Source organism: Suillus plorans (genome assembly GCF_016647745.1).
Source record: "Suillus plorans strain S12 chromosome Unknown HD556scaffold_70, whole genome shotgun sequence".
Lineage (NCBI taxonomy): Eukaryota > Fungi > Basidiomycota > Agaricomycetes > Boletales > Suillaceae > Suillus > Suillus plorans.
In genome coordinates, this window is record NW_024537454.1 from 125,173 (window position 1) to 147,662 (window position 22,490).

The following is a 22,490-nucleotide window of genomic DNA, read 5'->3' on the forward strand; positions in this document are numbered from 1 at the left end:
AAGTCAGAGGACTCCCATCCGAGGTAGCTGTGAAAGGATTTGTTCCAAGTAATCTCGTAGTAAGACCGTCACGTCATATGCGACGATCAAAGAAACGTTCTTAGAGCTTTCAAGCATGATGTTTAGCCAGTGAGGACGGGTATAAATGATATACGTCCCAAGAGTCGGGCTCTCGATGGCGACTTGGCACCAGTACCTACAAGGGTGTGTGAATACCACACAAATAGAGGCCGTTTGGCCGGGTGACTCTGCCACTTTTCTCCGAAGTGTCTGAAGACAGTGGCGAAAATCTATGGTGGAAGGCCATATATAACAGCCAGATAATTCCTGTGCGAACGAGGGATGCCGCATACACCGACTTGGGGAGATGATAATGTCGCCATGAAGAGCCTGCGGGACAGAGTCGTCAGTTGAGTTTTGGCGACATCAAAAGTAGGAGTAGACCTTTTACCATTGTGTTCAAGTCGGGGTACAGTACCATAAATGCCCGAATACCACCTCTAGACACCCTAGGTTTGTATCGGGCCTCCCAAGTCCTTTGACCACAAAAAGTAGGAGCTACAGCAATGAACGATGTTAAATTGGTGTGAATAAAGAAGTATTATATAAACTACAAACTTACCAAGTGGTAATTTGTAGATAGAGACTGAAACTCACCAGTGTCTTGGTCAAGTCTTGGTTGAGCCTAATCAAAGCCTTCGGATATCTGGAAATCACGAATGTATAAACAAGAATTACCGTGACTCACCAATAACACAGAATCCTCATTCATCTATGGTCTGTCTAAGGAAGATCCGACCTATGGACGACTCACTAACTGAGCGCCGAGCTATGACTGTACAGGCGCTTTGATAGGCGAACTCAGTGCATGAATACATAAACATTAGAGCGAGCAACAAATGTGGTGGGATGAATATAACCTCAGTCGAACTTGTGTATATCTAATCGTCCAGTGGCACCGTGGGAAAATCAGAGTCTTCTCAACCAGTGATATAAGTATACACGTCCAGTGTGTGATGCGGAAAACAGGGTGTTTTGCTACTGAATACCAATGGTTCAACATATCGGTAGGCCGTCAGCATCCAAGTGGTCATAAACATAGAGACCTCCACCACAATGGCCACTTTAATCCGATCAGTGCTTGTACAAAAGTAGAGTATGTCACTCACAGAACAAGCGGTTTCTCTCCCATCCACATATCACCCATGGCAAAGTATGCGACATCGAACTCTGTGCGCGCCAGCACTTTGCCCTGGGACTTGTCCGACGAGGCAATCAACGGATCCCATACTCGCACACACCCGTCGTTGCCCCCGCTGACAATGCCAACTCGCCGTCGATCCCGCCCCTCGACCCAGCATGCATGAACAGCACCATACCCGGTCGAACCTACTGCATCTAACTCCTCATGTCTGAATGCGGCAAGGGGTCCTTTGGTTAGCGCGCGAATGTCGTACATGTGCACGGCATTATCTGAGCGTGCCACCGCAAGGAGGCGACCTTCGGAAGAGAAAGTGGCTGTTGTGGCTTCAAAAGTAGCGACCTGTGAGGCTGATGGCTCGAGCGTTGTTTCGGCGATAGCATGTCCCGACTTGCGGGCCACATCGTATAACCTTATAGGATGTTGATTGTTCTCGCCGCATGTGATCAAGACATAAGTGCTCCCTGCACAGTTTTATACCAGTTAGGTCACGGGCAAACGTACTCACTCACCATCTGGACTGACGGCTCCTGCATCACCCGACTCATTAGCACTGAAAGGAAATAGCACTCGACCTCGTGATATATCATGTGCACGGTGGAAACCTTGGTCCTTGCCCTCCCCGTCAGGATCGTGGGCTTCTGAAGATGTGTACATAAAGCGTTCGGTCGGACCACGGCCCCAAAGGACAGTACCCGCGGCATGGTCGGCATTAGGAGGGGCAACGTGGAGTTTCGTCTCCGGATCAGGGGGAGGCGTAGTTCTGGACCATGTTGATGGAGTGAATAATTTCATCGTCTTGAAGACAGAGACAGTGCTGAGTGAGAAAGTCAACTCCAACCAAATTGGCAATTTGGATGGTATACAAACCCATCTCGACAAGACACAGCAATATTTGCGCCGTCGAACGAGTGCACCAAGTCCTGGGCGACATCTCCGAGCGTCACTATGAAACGGGACATCAGTAAGTACAAAGATAGCAATGGTAGACTCACTGGAATTCATCATCCTGGGGGCGCTGGTGATGGATTCACTCACTTCCATTTCATCAGCCTTAGGCAGCTGCCAAAGCTGCACCTGACAATCATTCCCAGTCGATAGAAATTGTTCGGGGCTACAGTGGCTATTAACTCATCAAGTGCAATAAATGTAGGCCCAACCATACTTCAATGGGTTGAATAAGACATCATTCACCGTGTAGTATTTCTTCGCAGAAGCTGCAACACGGTTCAGTAATAAGTATAACTCCTGCCTGAAGGAGATAATCACATCCATGATCGATGCAGTGAGCATCGACAACGTGGCCTGCAAGTGATTAAAACAGGTCCCTCTACCACTTGCTGACAGACTTACATTGGCCCTGGTGGAGCACTACCATTGTCCCGGCATTGTTGTCTGATGGGAGAGGCGCTGCGAGGACTAAGCTTCTGACAAGAAGAGAACATGACACGCGCACCTTGTCGGTCTTCATCCGAATAGTCAGGATGCCCACCCGATGCTGCCGCACACGCTACAATAGCTCCTGGAACTTGAACAATCTTATTTATAGCTGAGAACCTCATCAGGAATGATGCTGAAATATTGGCTAGAGGATATCGCTCACACCCTGATGCTGCCTGACGATGCGATTGCACAACACCCAACTTCTCGTAAGCAAGATCTTGAAATAGTTTGAGAGGGCGCGTGCGTCCCGGTAAATGCCTAGCGAAGCGAAGTCGGGCAGGTGGTTTTAGTGCGCGCGGTCGGAAACCTGGCACTGAATTTAGCTGAGCAAAATTTCGTTACTCGCCCACATGAAGACAAACAACGACGCACTTTTCCCCAAAAAAATTGCTCCTTGTATATTGGATCTAAGGGGGTAACTGGATAGTGTACGGCGAAGTACTTCGGACGTAACGGCCGCAGTTCCCCAGGTCGTGGACGTGCCGGGTCAACCTCGAGCTTCAAATTGAGCGAAAGATCTTCGGCCTTGTTGCTTAAGGGCATCGAATTCCACTGGAAATGAAGTTTAAACATATGAGTATCGATTGAAGAGATACTCACTTTGGACTCATCCGAAATGTCGAGAGAAGCCATATAATTCGCGTACTCCTCTTCAGAGTCATATCCAGAGTCTTCAGATGATAGTGGTCGAGATAGAGACGGCAGTGCATTTGTCCGAGGGAGGAAATCGTTCGGGTCATGCATATCGTTACTGCAGTCCGGTTGGTTGCTATCATCATTCGCGTAGATATCAGTCAGGCGGTCGGAAAACAGGTGGTTTTCATCGGATTCGAGTCGAGGTTTCTAAGAGGACAAGTGATCAGGGAAGTACAAGAGCGATATCGAGCAAAGTCTTACCTTTACAAGGATGTCATCGTCGCTGCTACAAATCAACAAATCTATGATTTCCGGCTCCTTCCACCCAAACGGCTGCTTGCGTTTTTCCTTTTGCCGACTGGGCGCATTTGCAATTGCGATGGTGGAACTTGTTGCACGTTTCTTCAAAGGTGGTTCTCCAATGCGTTCCATCGCCATTCTTTTTCTCTTTTCCTGAGGATAAAGGTGGTCGTGCATGAGTCCCCGACCGCCTGGACGTTTTGAAAGTAAAATCTTACTTCTTCAACAACTTCAAAGAGCCCTGGACGCGCGTAGGTGAATAATGTGTGACTGCTGCACGATGCACGGGAGAGATAATCAACGAATGCCTAGTTAACGCCGGCGGCTCACATGGAGATGATGAATGGCAAACTTACTCTTTGAATTGCAAATTGGGTCCTGGAGGCGGAGGCAAGCGGGACGAGGAAGCGACTGGTTCATTCTTGATAGTTGTCATCCCACCCGTGGCGTTCGTGTATTGTGAGTTTCCCCCCGGGCCGTACCCTACGAACTGAATCGCATCAGCTGGTTCGTCCTCATCTGATAGAAGAGCGTCGACATCGATAATTTCGGCTGGTAGTTCGAGAGACATGAAATCAAACTAAGATAAAAGATTTCAGGAGAGCGATGTGGTAATGCGCAAGCTGCCGGAAACCCTCAATTTCCCAATGTCTTGAAGGTCCCAGAAAGAATTAGCTTGTAATGGGAATGACCGACTTGCAATGCTGCCTCGTGTCAATGTGGCTCCTTTGAGGTTTCTCGCTGTTCAGTCAAACTGGCATTATTGACAGGGATTGACACTTGCGGCAATCAACAATGTCATTGTCTTATATTGTCATTGAGGTTGTTGGTCACCTGACCGTCGCGTCGCGCGCCACAATCAACTGCCTAGGTGTACATCTACTAATATTATCAATATTACTTCTGAATATCTCTACTTGTTCGCCCTAAGAACCATATCCTCCAAGGTTATTGCCCTATACTCATCCCCGTCAGGTGCCCACACCGCATCGTCTTGCACATAGACAAGCAAGCCTCCTTTCCCTCCAATGTTAGATGAGATGCGGAACAACGGCATCCTTGACTTCTCGTGCGCGCGCCCCGTAGGAATAAACAAGAGATTGTGCGACGCAGCAAACTCCTCCACAATCGAGCGGAAGGTGATCTCTTGAATCCGCGCAGGAGCGACTTTTGTTGCAGTTGACTTCTTCATAGACACATTTGCAATCGCCTGTTCTGCACGTAGATCTGGGCGTTTCAGCATTGTAGGTGCATCAGGGCCAAGCTCGATAGCTGTGTTCATAAGTTGCAACCCGCGAGTAAATCCACGTGCAACATCGGGCATAGACTGCACACTATCCGGGAAACTGCTCTTCCAAAAGGAATACCACTGTGCAACTTCCTCAAAACTGACCTTTGGCTGTATGAGCCAAATGTGCAGTACATCCAGCCACTTCGGAAAGAACTCGGTTTCTAGCAGTTGGGAAAATACACTTCCGCGGAGAAGCGTGGACCACGCGAGAACCTGCTTCAATGGTTCCATATTTTGGTTGCGGGGGTTGACACGGAACTCGTCGCGTAACAACGAGCCCAATTTCGGCACAACATACTTGAGGAGCATCGCGTCCCACTCGCCTTTGTCGAAAACCTCCATCCATCCACCGAGATCCTTGAGTGCGCCGTCTGCTGGTACCCAACTCCTGAGAAGGCTCTTGACCTTCCTTTGCGCATCATCCAGAACATAGTCAATACGCAAACCGAGGTATGGAAGCCAAGGGAATACAAGCGCGTGCAAGGACACCGTACTACGCTTGAGGCTCCAGTCTGCAACGGCTTTGCTTACTTTGGGTAGTATGAGTTGGTCAAGTATGTTGTCGCGCACAAATGGCGGGAGGAATGTCGACCATGCTTCATACAACTTGACAGCTGGTGTAGGGTCCTCAGGTGACCACTCGTTGTTAAGGCAGGTACGGACTTTGGGTAGCCATACATTCCATAAAAGGGACTCAAAAGGAGTCATCGGCTTTTCAATAGCAGGAGGGGTTGCCACAATGCGCGCGCCATAGATGTCAATCTGGGTATCTGGTGGCTTGTCAACAGAGTTGACTTTCAGCGCTTGCTTCCATGTGCGGAAGGTTGTGATCAAGCCTGGAGGATCCTGGAGTGGATTCCATTGAGCAACGATGCGTCTGACCATCGGCGCAATTGCTGCAACAACAATCTCGTCCAACCGATATCTGTCGAACTCTGCGTGGTACTGCACCAGCAGGGTGGAAAACAAAGGCGAAAAGTCATCCAAAGTTGCCTCATAAACAGAAGCTAGTTCCTTCGCCTTTGCGCCAATATCGTCTACAACAAGTTTCACCTGCTGTAGTCGTGCAATGACTACATACACTGCGCGTAAGTGATGATCAAATTGAAAAGCGAGAACAGACATACGTTCAGCCTCATCACTGACTTTCTTTTGCAGCCGAATGCCCTCTTGAGTAATGAATCTTTTGCGTTCCTCGAGAGCCTTGGCTTCACGTGCAAGCCCGTCAAGATCGTTCTTACATGCGTCTACAATAAGTCGCAGGTTATGCCGTACTTCCGGTATGCGAGTAGGATCAGTTGATGGCGTCCACGATGACAAAGATATGTCGGCAAGTGACGCAACTTCACGAGGCTGAAAAGATGCGTAAGTAAGGTGAGACAAGAAGATATGAGCAGCATTCACCGTTCTGCCAGTCGCATCAATGATTTGACCAATGCCGGATGCGGCGGGTTCTTGTCCAGCCTCTGCAACAATTTGTTCGTATGTCTTGTGCTCGACCTTTGTCTTCACCTTCTTCGGCTTCTTCCAAGCGTCGCTCCTCTTCTCCTTCGCATCGCCCTTCTTACTCTGTCTCGGCCGCACCTCTTCCTCATCGTCACTGACTACCTCTCCCCTCCTTCTAGCCTCAAGTTTGCTTTGCTCCGTCTTCTCCCTGTACCCCTTGAACGCGATACCCATTTTCTTCGGACGCAATTTGCTCTCGATTGGGATGACGATACCCTCTCCGGTCGCGCCGAGACCTGTACCAGCCTGCCATCCCATCTTTGCAAGCATTTGAGCACCAATGGTACTTCCAATCTTGTTGAAGTGTGCTTGCTCATGTGCAGGTAGCGGTGTGGATGGTTTGCTTGTAGAAGAAGTCCCGCTGCGGAGGAAAGAGCGTTGCGCACGAGGGGCATTGTTACCACCAAAGGCGGTTGGTAACTCGGATGTAGACGCTAGTTTGGTAGGAGCGGGGGCAGCGATAACAGGTTCAGATGGAGCACTAGATGTAGAACCGATGCCACCTTTCGTAAATCCCATACCTACAGTCGCGGATCCAAGTTTTGTAGAATTACCGAAACCACCCTTGGCAGAACCTATTCCACCTTTTGAGCCAATTCCACCTTTTGAAGATCCTATACCGCCTCTCGTAAAATTCTGCATTGGAGGTTCCGGCTCAGCTCTAGTCGAGCCAAGGCCGGTAAATGCAGGCCGCTCTGGTGGTTCGTCCTCTTCTTGATCTCGTATCCGGGGCGAAGGAGGCGCCGAGAGTCCATCCCCACCTTCATCATCCTCGGCATATTCAGCCTGCTCGATATCATCGTCAGAACTGTCAACCCCGTCCGCTTCATCCACCACTTCTTGTTCCTCGTCCCCTGCCTCGTCCTCCTGCGCCTCCACATCCTCCTCCAAATCTACTTTTCCCTTTGCGACAAATGCGGGAGCCTTCGTCCAATCACTTCTCTTGCGTTTCGAGTTGGGGCCGCCGTAGCCTTCATCCTCACTGTCGCTACCAAAAACACCATAAATTGCGTCTTCTTTACCATTCTTCCGACGTCGTTTGTGCGAATTTTCGAAGAGGGCACGCTCAGCACGAACGTCTGGATCATTGTCGTGTAGGTTGACGTCGGCTTCTGAACCTTCTGAAGAGTCAGAATCATCGTCTTCGAGAAATTGATGTTTGCGGCGTGGCATGGTGTTAAGCAGTTAAGCTGTGTTGGGAGACCAAGTAATAGTAATAGACTCGTGACTTTAATGACTATGCCCAAACTCTGCCGCTCACTGAGTGACTCAACCGTTTTGTCTCTGGACGTGGGGTAAGCACAAGCCAAACCACAACTCATGAGCCTCCATCTGGATTCTGAGTGCGTAAAACATTATATTAGCAGTATTCATGAACACCGCCCATTGATCAACCACTGATACGTCGAATATCCGCATGCCGGGTAGTCATTGTTGTAGCCGCCCACAAAGTTATGGCCTGCAAGTGACTCGATTTGCCGTGGCAAAGACCCTTCTGGTGTGACTTATGGAGCTGTCCTTCAGGTTCAATAATCATGGCGAAGGTGGAACTGTCACCTATAGGCTGTCGCTCATCCATAAGTTCTGTCTGTGTGCGTTATTCCATGTGCTCCAGCGTTTCGCAGTATATCTGGCGCACACAGTGTCTACGACTCCAGTGTATCCTGTTCCTGGAGCTGGAGTTCCAAGTTGTGCAGCTTTGCGGTGTTTTCCCCCGCCAGTTCTTCGGGCCGCTGCAGGTTCCCATCCTCTTTTCTTCCCAACATTAGTCGCGAGGCAAGGCCGGGATACAGAAGAGGATATCCTTGACCTTTCAAAGGCAACAGGATTTTCGAGGGGATAAATTCGAGGATGACAGCTTTGATCATTCATGGGTTCAGATTCTCCGACAGTGTCTGAAGTTGTCGTATCAGATATGTCTCCAAGTGGCCACAAAGTTTGACGAACTTGAGACGGGTTGCTGAAAACATCAAGCTGGGTATGCATGTGGGATTGCTGCTGATTTTTCGATTTCCATTGTAGATGAGCTTTACAAAATGCTGCAAACAGTATGTGCTGTTATGTGATCGTTTGCACTTTGACCCCTGCACGTACGAGAGTGCAACCATGGAGTCATTGTCACATTCCGGCCGTGAGTTCTTGTCTCCATCTCGTACTATACTCATAATGTTCTAACATATATAAGGACCGGATCAAGTCTGAACAGAAGGAGAACACCGAAACAGATGTCTCAAGAAGTCTGTCACAATGAAGGACAAGATATCGAGATGTCTGTGTTGTCTTGTGGGTATGTTATTTTTCCTCGTGTGGCCTCTCAACTATTTCGTACTTTCGTGGAGAGTCATCGGATAAAGAGCATTACGTCTCCGTCTAACCTTCTACAGCGATTTTCTAGTTCTCTCTTCTGCTGCGCTGGTATACGACTGGGGTAAGTAAGATCTTATTCAAAAATTTGTGAGATTTCCAGCACTCGCATTCGGACAAGAGGTGGGATCAGTTTGTTCCATCAGCGGAGCCATCTCACCAGGAATGGATCTATAGATTGAACTGATCTGGGTGAGTAGAGTCCCACTGACCATTTGCAGTCGAAGCGGCGCTGGTCCCTTGTCACCGTTTCATATCTCAGTGCATGTTGTAAGCGGAGTCCGGACAAGTTTTACTACATCGGAGAAATAGACGGTGTGTGTGTTTGCGAGTCCAACAAGTTGGCGCTGCGCTAATGAATCTTCTCTCACATACAGCCTCATTTTGGTGCATGTCTCCTCGCACTATGAGTTTTTTTCCTTCTCCTGACCGATAGGGCATGCAACAACTTGAAATCTTTCATCAATTTTGTTGAAAGCAGGTCTTGTACTCCCACTAGGTATATAGTAGGCTCAACGGTAGTATTGCAGAAGAAACTCAAGGGTAGTCCCCTGACGAGAACTTTCGCAGGTTCGAAATCGCTGCCATCCCCGCCATCCTGGCGTTGAGTCACTCCTCTTGCCCTAGTTAACAGATTCTTGCTTTATAGGATGATTGATGCAAATGACCCCTGCGACCACAATCTCATCCGATAGTCTGACACCGGTTCTTTTTTTGGTATGTCTCAGCACCAGTCTTTAAACTCTATTCAATATTCAACGAATTTGACATACTCATACAAGCGTTCCATTCAATTGAGACATTTCTTCATGTGAAAAGAGGATACCACCGTGACAACCTAGCCGCCCATGGGGAATCATCAGCCACGAGCTAGTTCAGATTCTGATAGCGAGAAACGTAAGAGACATACAATTATATCAGTTGTTGTTTCCAAGTCAGTCAATGTAGCTCAATGTAGGCGCTGGCGTCGTGCAGTATACACTGGGTAAGATAGAACACCAAGAGACGGTCAGACTGACGAAATGTCACAATTAAATCATTCCTTAACATCTGGAGAATGTTATCCTACCAGTGCGCGAATAACTTCTGTATTTCTGAACATGGGCGTCAACGTAAGTAAAAAGCAAAGAAGGGCCTGGCCGGGAATTGAACCCGGGACCTCCTCGAATTTGGGTCAACCCTAACAAGGAATCATACTACTAGACCACCAGGCCGATAAAAGGTTTGACTTACTAAACCACCATAATCGTGTAGGTTCCAAATAAGTCTTTACTGACGCGTCCCTTCGCGTTCATCTGATTCTTAAGAACCGACATCATCTAGCACAATGGACCAACGAAGACAGGATGCTCTCAAGAGCTACCGGGATGTAAGTGAGCTGCCTGTCTTGCACTTCTGCTGATTTCAGCTCTGTTATAGAAAATGCAGAGTCACGAGAACTCGAGTCAGAGTCTCAAGAATCGTTAGCGTTTGTCGAATCAGGAGTATTCGAAGCTTTCTAACGTTTGTTAACATACAGTGCGGTTTTCGTTGAAAGATCTTGAGGCTGAATACGCGAAGACCGAGGATGACATCAAGGCCGTGCAGTCCGTTGGACAGATTATTGGAGAGGTCATGAAACAACTAGATGACGAACGATGTCAGTCGCATTAGGTTTCTTCATCTGTTGGGGCGCTCAATCATTGCATAGTCATTGTAAAGGCATCGTCAGGACCTCGATATGTTGTCTCTTATCGTCCTGCCTTACCAGCAGAGAAACTCAAGACAGGCACACGAGTTTCTCTTGACATGACCACACTCACAATCATGCGTATCCTGCCAAGAGAAGTAGATCCTATGGTTTACAAGATGAGCTTGGAAGATCCTGGAGGTGCATCGTTCGCGGGTATTGGTGGCTTGGGTGAGCAGGTACGAGAGCTGCGTGAGGTATGTTTGCTATAATTTCTTCCTGCTGCTTTATACTTACTATTCTCTAGGTGATCGAGCTACCGCTGCTCAGCCCAGAACTCTTCCTCCGGGTCGGTATCAAACCACCCAAGGGTGTCCTCTTATACGGTCCCCCAGGGACGGGCAAAACTCTCCTTGCCCGTGCTGTCGCAGCTACTCTCCAAACTAATTTTCTCAAAGTAGTATCTTCTGCTATCGTCGACAAGTACATTGGTGAGAGCGCACGAGTAGTGCGTGAGATGTTCGGGTATGCAAGGGACCACGAGCCCTGCGTAATATTTATGGACGAAATCGACGCCATCGGTGGAAGGCGGTTTTCGGAGGGTACCAGTGCAGACCGTGAGATTCAGAGAACATTGATGGAGGTTAATATCTGTTCTGCACTTTCTTTGTGGGATCAAGCTCACTTTTTCACAGCTATTGAACCAAATGGATGGTTTTGACTCCCTAGGACGGACAAAGCTCATCATGGCAACCAATCGGCCAGACACTCTTGACCCTGCTCTCCTTCGTCCTGGTCGACTAGACCGGAAGATTGAAATTCCTCTACCGAACGAACAGGCACGACTAGAGATTTTGAAGATTCATGCACAACCCGTGAACAAGAGCGGATACATTGATTATGAAGCAATCGTGAAGGTGGATTCTATTGTTGTCATCTAGAATTTATCTCACCCAGCTTGCAGCTCACGGATGCGTTCAATGGTGCTGACCTGCGGAACGTGGTGACAGAAGCAGGCATGTTCGCTATTAGGGACGACCGGTGAGTTCTAGTTTGTCACGACAAGCACTTTTCGCTCACTTCCGCGAAGAGAATACATCGTCCAAGAAGATCTCACTAAAGCTGCACGGAAGGTCAGCGATGCTAAAAAGCACGAGAGTGAGTCCAGGCTCTTTGTAGTTCGTCACATTTTCTCAAGCAATTCGCAGCCAAGTTGGAGTATTCTGCATAGACCCACATGTAATATACCGCTTGCATTGTATCTCATTTTTATCTCGCATTCGAGGGTTATCCACGACTAAGAAACGAAATAATCCAAAAGGTACATTAACGTCACCCTATTATAGTCTACACACTTCCGCGTCGTTGAATATCGTCCGTGGGTGGTTCGAGTGGAAAAATTGGTTAAGTAGGAGAGGTATGATGGGAATTAGAAACGGAAAAGCCCCTTCTTTTTCTTCTTTTCTTCCTTTTCCACCGTGCCCGAGCCGACCAGCGACGCCGATGACGTTGAGTATGATGAAGGTGTCTTCGTAAGCTTGCTGGCGGAATGTTTCGAGTCCTTCGGCACCGCAAGTGTGGGTCGTTGAGGTACAGGAGGGTCTGGTGTGAAGTACTTCTCATCATAATACTCTTGGTATGAGTTATGTGCTACTGCCAACGAGACACCATTTGGCACAGCACGTGAGCCGACGCCCGCAATCTCAACGACTTTCAGATCATCGATGAAGTTACGGGGCGTGATAGCGTGTGTTGAGCCTATAGATGACAAGCTTTCAGTAACCTGGGAAGCCCCTGATGAGACAAATGACATACCTATGTAGATATCCTTGTTTAGCAACGTCGACAACGAGTATGCCTCTCGAATCTCCGAGTATGTCATCCCGCCAACCACAAACACAATAACACGTTGCTTGCTCTCCGCAAGAGCATTCGGCCGAACAGCCTTGTGCCAGCTAGGCTTCGCACTGCGTAGGGACGTGGTTTGGGGTGTTGTCTGTTTGAGACTTACAGCCGGTGACAGAACTATTGGCGAATCTTTGACGTAGGGGAAGAGCGTGGGGTCTAATTTGTTGGCGGAGTGTTCCTGGGGGATAGTATTCAGCACAGAGCAGTGAGATGTAACAGTGTTCGTACTTCTATGACTGTCCGAAGCAGAGGTCGGTACCGTGAGAGTTCGTACTCATCGTCGCTGGATGTCTTTTGCTTGAGCTTTTTCTTCGTATCCTTGTCTGAAGGTCCCTAGAGTGCAACCATGAGTGGGATAATGAATTACACTTGCCACACGCGTACTCTGCTTATGCGAACACCGAGATGAACCAACGAATTGACGGCGTCCTGATCAGTCATGCTCAGCCGTGCATGCTGATACAATCGTCGGCGATCCTCGTCTGGAACACCATCACGGTGTTGGATGTAAAGCGCGACCATGCGCACTTTGTTGGCATTTCTATGCAAGACTATCAGGCTAGCCACCCAGAAGGGTTATATGAATACTCACATGACCTCCTGGCTATCCAACAAGGGCACCATTTCCTCAACAAGAGTTTTCGGTGTCTTCCCCTCTGCGGTGAGTCCAGTAGCACAACACTGGATATGCGTTAGTTTTGTCCATCGAAAGAATGTATCACAGCTACCTGCTCAACGTTGGCCACCAGCGGTAGTTTGTGCTTCTCAAACAGGTTCATACAATCCTGCGCCATGTTCAGATGCAACGAGAACTTGGATGTCATCACAAGATTAGTACCATTGATACGGGCAGGCACGCGCATACACTCACCTTTTCTCTCTGTTCTTGATATTGAGGCAAATTTGCAAGCATATCTTTCATGTCATTGAGACTGGCAGCGCCCTCCCCCTTGAACCCTGCATTCTCTTCCATAAACTTGTTAAAATCCGCCATGAGTTTGTCGATCGCTTCACGCATGTGCATGTGGCGCACAGTGGTCCATACCGAGTCAGCGTCAGAAAGGGTGGCGATCTTGTCCTCGTAAGATCCGACCGATGATTGGAACTTGTACCTATGGGTAAAATTGTTAGTGGACTTTCGCACCAGCACGCGCAGACGGACATGTATTTTGTGCCGTCGTCTATCTGCAGCAGATCATTACACATAGCCTGATATGTGAACTCATGAATGAACGGTGCGACAGTATCCATAGATCGGTCCGTGATTATAAGCGTACCGCGGGGTCGGGGAGGATCAGAAGCTTTCTAGCGTTGTCCATCATAATAATTTAACAAGCCGGTCCAAGTCAACAGGTGACCTAAGTTAAGCACTCACAGGGAACTCCGGATTGACTCGCCGGTACTCATCCAGGTTCTGCTGGATCATAAATGCAAGCAACTTCGTAACGAAGTCCGTGTCAGCAACCTCGTAGGCGCGTGCAGCGTCTCCGCGAGCCAGATTGGTTCGCCATCGACCACTGCCTTCAGGAGGCGGAGGAGCGCGCGTTTGGTCATTGGGTTTGAGGGGACCAAGGGGAGTGTGGTGAGTTGGCATGTAGTACCGAACGTACGGGAACTCGTTGAGTGTGATGCAGACATTTGCTATCTGCAAAAATTGAGTTCATAAACATGGTTCCAGACACCTGCATTTGATTGCGTACAGTTTTGCTAACAAACCGCAACTCCTCCTCAAGCTTCAATCGCGCTGACTTGAATGCAGCTTCATTTCGTGGTGGGCTATAAGTGTTAAAGAACAGTCCTGGTGACTGAAGAGAGAAAGTTTGCGCCTCGGTCGCTGCATACGGAGGCACCCTAATCAACATCAAGCTTCGTCGTGAGTGGCCTCCGCACGAAACTCACCCCAGAAGTTGACAAACAGATCCTGCAGTCCTTTGAGGTGCGGTTCAGCAGGGGATGTCGTCAAGTGCTCAAATAAGGTTTCCGACAATCCTAAAGCACACGCCTGTCCTCAACCGATGCAACTGGCACGGAAGTCAGATGAGAAAGCGCACCATCGACGAAGAATAAGTGAGCCCCAAGATACTGCTGGCGGCCGTCACTGAAGTCTTTGATGATGCGATTGACATTCTGCGTAGTCGGCATGAGTAGATAGACTGCCTCAAACTGCTGCGGTTCCCGGTGAGAGGATATTGACTCGATCACTGACCCATGTGGCTGTTAGTGCTAATTGAGTTATCCGACTGACAAGGGCTCACAAGTGACATTCTCCTCGAGGATATCGAACTGCTTAAGAACTGAACCTAGCAGCTTCTGTGAGTGTTCGTCCACCACAAGAATCTTCCATCGTCCAGGGGGATTCACGGATCTAATTGCCTGAAGTAATTCTGCAATTGTGATATGTACATTAGCGCTCGCTGGGTTATAAGAAAGCAGCGCGCATACTTGAGCGAACAGCGGTGACGAGTGAAGCCATGAATCGATATGGCTGGCAGCAACCGTAACTTAACTGTCTTCCGGATCCAAGCCTTATTATCGGCTATTACCGCAAGTACTATGTTTATCTGCCAGCAAGTTCATGTCAGAGGTTTATTGCTCTCTGCAAAAACCTCTGTCCCAAATTTCACACAAAATACAACATATTGAACAGAGAAAACGGGGTACTTAGAATCAGAGTAGATAGAGCAGCATCCACAAAAACATACTTGTCCACAAAGGGGGCGAAATATATATACAGCTGCCGTACGTCCATCATTGTCTAGATTAGTCAAGTTTGCGTAAATGGTATATCCGTCAGGTCACATGAGGAGGGAGCCGCCAGCAGCCAACAATGAAGCAACGACCATAGATATAGGCATTATGGCATTCGATAAAGTACCAGAAGTTGCGCTGGTGCTACCCTTCCCGCCTGAGCCGCTAGGAACGGACGTGTCACCACTAGTGCTGTTTGGGTAGGGGAAGCTTGTGTTTTGGTTGCTCTCGCGATACAGGTTCGTACTTGGAATGCCGTTGCAGTGACCAATGGAGTCGAGCTGCATAACGAGGGTCAGATAATTGTCTGCACATAAGGGAGATTACGAACAGTAAGCGTAGGGGTAAAATTCATAGCAGCAGGCAACGTGTAGCCAATAGCAAGATCGACAGTTTGTGCATATAAGTCGTGCTCCAGAACAACAAATCTAGGTGAAAATGAGTGAAGTCGAACGAAAGTAACCCGAACTGCACCTACCCAGTGTTCAGCATAGTTGCGTTGGCTAGAATAGCCTCAAAGGTGGCATAGGACTGAGGACCTGTGACCACACCGCCAGGAACCTTCCAGTCTATTGTCGATTAAAATAAATCTAAGTTCGAGATCCAAGCATAAAATTGAGATAGCTAACCGTTAGTATCAAACGTTGCGCCAGTACCAGTGCTAGTCCAGATAACGGGGACCATGCCCATGGCCAGGGAAATGGCACGAACACGATCGTCGATGTCGCCGTAAGGGGGACGCATCAATGTGGGAGTAACACCAATGACATCCTTGATAGCTTTACGTGCCCAACCCAGCTCAGCTACGACTTGTGCAGTTGTAAGCATGGTAAGAGGCTATTGCGCGATTAGCCGCATACGCAAGAGTGATTTTACCAAACGTACGCGATGAGACCAGGTGTGCACAGCGATTTCGTGCCCAGACATATACTCCTCCACAAGAACCTGAGGACGCTCGACGATACGAGAACCAATAACGAAGAACGTCGAGGTCATGTTCTTGGAAGCCAGGTAGTCAAGAAGCTCCCTGTCAATCGATAAGAAAAATACAGTCAAGAATGTCAAAAATAACACACTGAGCTATTCAAAAACATCAACTTTAAGTGATACAATGCTAGAAAAATGCACATACTGTAGAAACCTGGGCCATCATCAAAGCTGACGCCCCATGTCAACTTATCCGGACAAGCGGTGATATCAGTAACACGGGTATAACCACCGCAAGTCCACCAACCACGACTAGCAGCGTCTGCGGCAGCAGCTGCGTCGTTTACGCAAGTGCCATCTACGGTAGGAGTGATATCGGGTATATTGAAGCCATCGAGTTCTTCCATCCATTCGGAAACCTCGTCGGAATCTGCGTAATAATAGTATTACGCTTGGTAACTCATCGTAATTTTTTACAACACAAACCAGTAGGTGCAATCTGGTCCTGAGCAGGCCAGTTTGCGGCTTGAAATACGACTATTCACAATATTGTCAGCGCTGAAAAACGCAGGGATACGAAAACTTACATGGAGTAGGTAAAACTGGAGCACCGGAAATTAAAGGTGTAGCGCCTGCGGAATAAGTAGCAGAGAGAGGGACTGTTGAAGGGGTCGCCATGCCGGAAGTGATATTAACGAGCGGAGGAATAGTGGTGCCAACGGGTGTGGTTGGCACGGGTGAACCCAAGGCCGATGCAGTCGATGAAGTAAAGCTCGTTGTTGGGGCACCGGATGATAAGGAAGTCGAATTAGCAGAGCTCGAACCAACCGTGACGACGGCCCCAGCATTCTGTCTCTTTGCGAGACGAGCATGACGTTCGGAATTGGCATTAGCGACCCCGAGAAGTGATAAAAGAGCGACAAAAGCTTGCAGCTGCATGACGGAATGGGCCTGGCCAAGACAAAGGCAAAAGAGTGACGGGAGGGACAAAGATTGGTGAAAGAGAGCAAGAAAAATAATTATAAAAGAAAACATGGGCCAAAAATGGGATCGCAGTCATCTAAAAATGGTAATAACGTCCCTTGGAAACGCTATTCTCGGAGCATCATGGACATTATATATCAATTGATCAATTTCATTGTTTGAACTACACAAATGCAATAGAAATATATGCTATGGTGAGGGTACTAGTATCACGAATTAACAGACAAAATCACAAAAGATGTTACTCATATAACATATCTGAATATCACAACATACGCAAAACAAAATACCTACAGTCATCGCGATGACGCCAGCGATACCGTATCACAAATAACATGCTGTCCCACAGCCATTCGTAATGTTAACACGCGGTCGTCAGAAACCATCAAGATCTCGTCGCGCCCGGATGGTATGAGGCGTGCATGCTGAGACTGGGGGGAATGGGCAGGTGAACTGTATCCTTGTCCGTATACCGACGACTGCCCATAAAGTGACGGTGTCGGCTGCTGATATTGACTATACATCTGCTGCCCGTAGTATTGGTTTTGCTGCGCATTACCTGAATGCGTCGCCGACGATGGCATGTCAGCGAATAAAAGACGGAGGTTGTTCCCCTGGATGACTTGCGACATGAGACCCGTTTCAACGTGCCGGATTTCCACGAACGTAGGTTCAAACGCTAAAACATATGGGAAACGAAGGGCTGATTGAACTAATTAGTGCTGGCCCAACGTACTTGGAGCCTGAACATACCAAAACCAGTAGGCGACCCCTCCCAGTGCACCATGAAATTTTGTCGGGACCGCCAACCGTTTTTATTCACATAGAATGCGAATTCTAGGAACGGATGAGTCATTCGCAGGAAGAGAGACGTTCTGGCCACTTACCATCATAACAAAGCAGAAACTCGTTGTCTACTCGGTAGATAGCCATCGGCCGAAGGTTTTCTCTTTTCCGTACAAAGTCAAGGGAAGTGTCGGCTGGATCAAGAAGTCCCTGCGTATCAAGACTCTCGAGGTCGACAATCTCGAAGCCTTTCGTGCACCCTACACAGAGCTTCGTTTTCAGGAAGTGGATCGAGCTCGACTCCACGGGAATGTAGAATTCCTGCGGCGAAATGAGCTACTTGGACACCATACACATGAGAAAATTTACTCGGAACGCCTTCAGCGTATCATTCCCGCCTTGCAAAATCTTACGGAACGTCGGTTTACTCCTTCCGCGAATGTTCTGGTCAATTGGTTCCAATGTCTTAATCGTACTAGACAGCGGACTCGATTTGACGATACAAACAAGGACTTTTCCTAGGCAAATGCCAGCCTTGAAGAATGTCGTGTGCGACGATATCCTCTTCGCCCGCTTCAAGCCAGACATTGGGTCCATGGGATCGAGAGCGTCTAGCGGGAATGTGATGACTTGTCGTTCTAGAGCAAAGCCTGTAAACAAAATACCACGCGGAAATGATGAAGACTGACCAGAAAGTACTATGAGCAATTGAAACTCTTCCAGGACATCGACTTGAGAAACATCCAGTAGAGCCAGCACTTTGACTGGGTCCCTGTTTGGATGATTCAAATCCGACAGGTAGATTCCGTCATCTGTCCCATACACGATTCTCCTTCCGTACGCTACATCCCATCAACATCTTTTTCCACGGAGTATGCACCAGAATCACTCACCAAACGGCGCAGCGCAATTTACCCTATTCTGCCCGAGGAAGAAGCCCTCGCACAAGGTGATTGTTTCAAACACTGTGCTCCGCTCACGGAGAGACTCCTGTTGCTTCGTGATGGTTTCGACCCATTTGCGGTGGCTTACAAATGTGCTTGCCCAAAGCGTCATCTGGTAGTACTTGCGCCCTAGATGTATGAACGTGATGGCGAATCCACTTTTGCCATCGACTTTAATTGGAATGGCAGGCGCGTACGGTGTACCTCGGTTGAAACTGGGTTTCTTCGTGAGCGTTTTATGCCCCTGACGAGCGTTAGCAGGACGATTGGAGTTATTGGATTCATCTGTGACGTGCACGAAGAGGAGCTCGAGGGGTATCGGCTGCGGTGCGGATAAGGCTGAGAAACAGGTATTCACTATAGGATCCAGGCACTTACTCGTCGATAGACCTTGAATTGTTCGTGTTTGCTCTTCTGCTTCACCATTAGTAGAGCGTGGTCAAAGAGGTATACAAGCAGGTCTCCACTGTCCCCTTGCCCACCACCTCTTTTATTCAGAGCACCCTTGTATACGAGTTCGCGACCAGGATCCTGCAGCTTCAGGTCCTATCGAACATTGTCAGCAACACATCGCCATGACGAAGTGGACACATACCACTTGCTCCCCTGGCCTGTACACGAGCTGCTGGTCTAGTTGTAGAAGGTTGAAACGGTTCTCTGTCTTTCCCGTCTCTACGTTCACCTTCCCTAGAAACTCGCGGACCATGATAACCACCTGCGCAAGCGTTTGCTTGTCTGGGTTATCATCAGGCGTGTGCTTTAAGACCGCTTCCAGAAGCAGTGGATATCGAGCTAATCGCGTGGTCGGCTTCGTCAAGTATCCATTGAGCTCAAGCTTGCGTGACTCTGGCAATCTTTCCGTAGTCTAAAGAAACCGCATCAACCACCAAGAAAAACCATGATGGAAAAGTCGACTCACCTCCACAAACTGTGCAAACGCTGGATTGGAGCTCTTCTCCTTTTCGAACTCATACTTGCCATACAGTTGGTGAGCACCGTAACTTACGAAGGGCGCGAAATGCGGCACAGAATCAAGAAGGATATCCCCAATGCGCTCCACAACAGCGTATGACTTTTGTCGCTTGTTGAGCGCGTCTCGAAGGCGGGTATTTACTGCGATAATTTCGTGGATGTTCCAGAAGACCTGTGTCACAAAGTCCGTACGACGTTCAGCGGGGATGATGTCACTGTCTTTCAGCCCATTTATCCAGACCTGTGCAGAAGATTAATCCACGAGATAGTATAAAGTACAAAGACACACATCGCGAAGGTATTCCATGTCGCGGACAAAGTCACGTTCCGTGTATATGACTTCGTTAATAGCTTCCTGGCGCCTTTTCTCGGCGTCGGAGACACTGTTGACGACCTCTTGCGGGACGGAGTGTATCCATAGCGTACCAGGTTCCTGCCCAGATGGAACGTAATCAGCGCTAAGGAAAGGATGTCTGTATCACACGCACCACAAAGTCACCCAAGCTCTCCCTCGATATCTGCTTCTTGAGCCCAGGCTGTGGCTTCATGTTCAGTCGTGACTGCTGCTCAAGCCTCCTAGGGCATGCGATACTATAGCACAGCTGATCTCGCGTGCACGTCGGCGAGTAGCAGTCTGTAAGAAGCGTGAAAACGCCCGAAGGAAGGGGCATCTCATCGACACTCTCTGATCCCTGGGGTCCACGCGGATCAGGGATCTCGACAATAGGTGAAGCGTCCTTCTCCTGTGTGTCACCATGCGAGTCGTTCGATCCCTGTCCAAAGGGCCCCGATCCACAATCTTGAGGGCCAGGCGATGGCCGCTCCGGTTTCAAATCACCGTCATCATCCCTATCCCCAAAGTTTGTCTGCAGCTCACCGCTCACGAATGGGCTCAATTTCGTGCGGAACTGGTACAGCTCTGCAGCGCTATCCCTGAGCCGATGGTCATAGGTGACATCATGGAAGAACTTTTGTGCGTCGAGGGCACGACCAAGAAGTAGGGCGAGATTGCGGTCGGTAGTCTTGATTATATATGAGATCTTGTCGACCGCCTCACGACCATCGAAGGCATCCTTGTATGTGAGACCGTCCTTAATACGATCCTGGAGGTTGATGCGTTCACGAAAAGCCTCCGCCACGCGAGAGAGGAGTGCAGGGTATACAATGGGTGTTCGGCGAGGTGGTCGTGCAGAGGTGGTGGGGCTGTTGCGACCCCCAGCCATAAATGGGTTCGGGGCGCGAGAGCCGCGATCGATCATAGTGCGGATGCTGCCCGAAGCAGCTGACATGGACATGGACCGATCTTGTGGAGTGCGGTCACGACGAAAGGCAGCACCAGGCATCGTACGGATAGAGTCTGAGGATCGACGACTGGTGGAAGCGGCAGCATAGGAGGATGAAGCAGGGGAACTACTGATGAGGGAATTACGAGTGGACATGAGAGTGGTGTCGAGCTGAAGGGGTTGTGGTCGTGAACTGGCAGATGAATTACTCTGATCAGATGCGATGGAAAGAGGGCTTGCTTGTCGATATTGCTGTGCCCTTGGGAGGGGAGCCATTGCTTTGGAAGGGGGACATTATGAGCTCATTGTGCAATGGGACCAGATATGGGAGAGTGGAACCCACGTGTACATTCTTTTGCATTTGCACCTGTGTTCGGAATGGTCCATGGCAATTCGCTTGTGGACTCTTCTGGGCCTCGGTGATCGTCAGTGCCAAAATCGATATTGAAGCGAGTATCCTCGAGGTCAAGATTGACGCCCAAAAGGGGCACGTCGTTAGAGACACGATGATGGTTGCCGTTCAAAGAGGGTTCCCTTGTGGAATTGGCCTGCTCGTTGGGCTGTTGTTGATTGGTAGGACTATTACGGTAAACTTGGGCCTGATAAGCCTGTGCAGGGGTGAGGCCTGCTCTCGTAAGAGCCTCGAGGGATTCATCGGGCGGATCGTCTGGTAGCGGTGAGATTATACCAGCAGCATGGGGTGAACTGACGACAGATCTAGCACGACCATGGATCATGGGAGGCGCCAGAGTGTGTGGACGGGTGTGCTGTGCATGGTGGTGTGCAGGCAGTTGTTGCTGAGATGCAGCTGTATGTGGATATGACTGCCTGTATGGTGACTGCAGGTGCTGCTGAGGGTGTTGTGGTAAGTGATTTGGATAGTAATTTTGACGTTGGGAGTATGATGTCCTCCTGTCGTGGTGGTAGTGTGCGGGGTATGGTTGGTTGTGGTATTGGACACCATGCACAGGCATGCCATGTACTGACTGTGCATATTGCAGCTGCTGCGCAACAGGCTGGCCAGGATATTGTCCTGCCTGGTGGTGAGAAGCGGATGGCCGACCGAAGATGGACTCGTATGCTTCATTTCGCTTGTCTGGCTGGCGGGGCCCAGCTGGCCTGTCCATCGCACCCGTATCTGACAATCAGTGCTCTAGGGTAATCGTGGACAGTTGGTAAACAAGAGAGTTATCATCACGTACGAGTCACTGGTGCTGGCGTTGGCTGCGTGGTAGAGATCACACAAGACTCAGTTTTCGGCCTGTAGTTGCACCAAGTTTGGTTATCGCCCGCTAATTCGCTCACACGTTCTTCCTCAGCGTTAACGACGGCGAAGACAATGTAGTGATCGATGATGGCGGCGACCACCGCGGCGACTTCGTTGATGCACTGAATGTAGAAATACAAGTTACGGTCAAGATACAGTTTGATTTACGTAGAGTATCGAAAACGTCATTGGTGAATTCTCCACATGATTTCCTACTTGCATTGGCAACACGGATCAGTCTTCCCGACACTGACACTCGCA

The 22,490-nt window shown here is 49.0% G+C and overlaps 6 protein-coding genes and 1 non-coding gene across 7 annotated transcripts; 1 reads left to right on the forward strand and 6 right to left on the reverse strand.

Moving 5' to 3' along the window:
- Positions 1-902: 902 nt before the first annotated feature.
- On the reverse strand, positions 903-4,356 carry HD556DRAFT_1404638 (WD40-repeat-containing domain protein). The gene is made up of 15 exons (XM_041303945.1): positions 3,937-4,356; positions 3,799-3,853; positions 3,542-3,733; positions 3,245-3,487; positions 3,017-3,196; positions 2,805-2,967; positions 2,658-2,750; positions 2,555-2,611; positions 2,471-2,506; positions 2,367-2,418; positions 2,197-2,315; positions 2,072-2,147; positions 1,714-2,018; positions 1,170-1,665; positions 903-1,123 (listed from the first exon to the last, which is right to left on the reverse strand). Exons 1-15 carry the CDS (start codon positions 4,149-4,151, stop codon positions 1,057-1,059), a joined length of 2,349 nt encoding a protein of 782 aa, XP_041155500.1. The 5' UTR covers positions 4,152-4,356; the 3' UTR covers positions 903-1,056.
- Positions 4,357-4,493: 137 nt separating this feature from the next.
- Positions 4,494-6,896, reverse strand: HD556DRAFT_1245489 (GC-rich sequence DNA-binding factor-like protein-domain-containing protein; the record flags this gene model as incomplete). Its single annotated transcript, XM_041298538.1, has 3 exons — positions 4,494-5,944; positions 5,999-6,224; positions 6,276-6,896. The coding sequence occupies 3 exons, from the start codon at positions 6,894-6,896 to the stop codon at positions 4,494-4,496; spliced, it is 2,298 nt and encodes a 765-aa protein (XP_041155501.1).
- A 2,976-nt stretch (positions 6,897-9,872) lies between these two features.
- On the reverse strand, positions 9,873-9,955 carry HD556DRAFT_t105. Its single transcript has one exon. It is a non-coding gene; the product is annotated as a tRNA-Pro (tRNA).
- On the forward strand, positions 9,936-11,666 carry HD556DRAFT_1404656 (P-loop containing nucleoside triphosphate hydrolase protein). The gene is made up of 9 exons (XM_041303946.1): positions 9,936-10,110; positions 10,161-10,203; positions 10,261-10,380; positions 10,432-10,667; positions 10,718-11,053; positions 11,106-11,327; positions 11,375-11,451; positions 11,501-11,568; positions 11,619-11,666. Exons 1-9 carry the CDS (start codon positions 10,069-10,071, stop codon positions 11,639-11,641), a joined length of 1,167 nt encoding a protein of 388 aa, XP_041155502.1. The 5' UTR covers positions 9,936-10,068; the 3' UTR covers positions 11,642-11,666.
- A 173-nt stretch (positions 11,667-11,839) lies between these two features.
- On the reverse strand, positions 11,840-14,791 carry HD556DRAFT_1434103 (Sec1-like protein; the record flags this gene model as incomplete). Its single annotated transcript, XM_041305290.1, has 14 exons — positions 11,840-12,168; positions 12,226-12,496; positions 12,547-12,651; positions 12,703-12,859; positions 12,911-12,999; positions 13,047-13,130; positions 13,190-13,430; positions 13,481-13,623; positions 13,694-13,963; positions 14,019-14,152; positions 14,218-14,307; positions 14,370-14,519; positions 14,574-14,732; positions 14,761-14,791. 14 exons carry the CDS (start codon positions 14,789-14,791, stop codon positions 11,840-11,842), a joined length of 2,253 nt encoding a protein of 750 aa, XP_041155503.1.
- A 322-nt stretch (positions 14,792-15,113) lies between these two features.
- HD556DRAFT_1245488 (carbohydrate esterase family 4 protein) lies at positions 15,114-16,932 on the reverse strand (the record flags this gene model as incomplete). The annotated part of the gene is made up of 8 exons (XM_041298537.1): positions 15,114-15,347; positions 15,398-15,494; positions 15,545-15,635; positions 15,696-15,903; positions 15,952-16,093; positions 16,195-16,423; positions 16,480-16,530; positions 16,581-16,932. The coding sequence occupies 8 exons, from the start codon at positions 16,930-16,932 to the stop codon at positions 15,114-15,116; spliced, it is 1,404 nt and encodes a 467-aa protein (XP_041155504.1).
- Positions 16,933-17,103: 171 nt separating this feature from the next.
- On the reverse strand, positions 17,104-22,386 carry HD556DRAFT_1404676 (CNH-domain-containing protein). The gene is made up of 12 exons (XM_041303947.1): positions 21,306-22,386; positions 20,168-21,240; positions 19,969-20,112; positions 19,627-19,920; positions 19,303-19,572; positions 19,086-19,253; positions 18,657-19,029; positions 18,453-18,605; positions 18,133-18,401; positions 17,865-18,084; positions 17,731-17,814; positions 17,104-17,680 (listed from the first exon to the last, which is right to left on the reverse strand). The coding sequence occupies exons 1-12, from the start codon at positions 22,087-22,089 to the stop codon at positions 17,274-17,276; spliced, it is 4,239 nt and encodes a 1,412-aa protein (XP_041155505.1). The 5' UTR covers positions 22,090-22,386; the 3' UTR covers positions 17,104-17,273.
- Between the last annotated feature and the right edge of the window lie 104 nt (positions 22,387-22,490).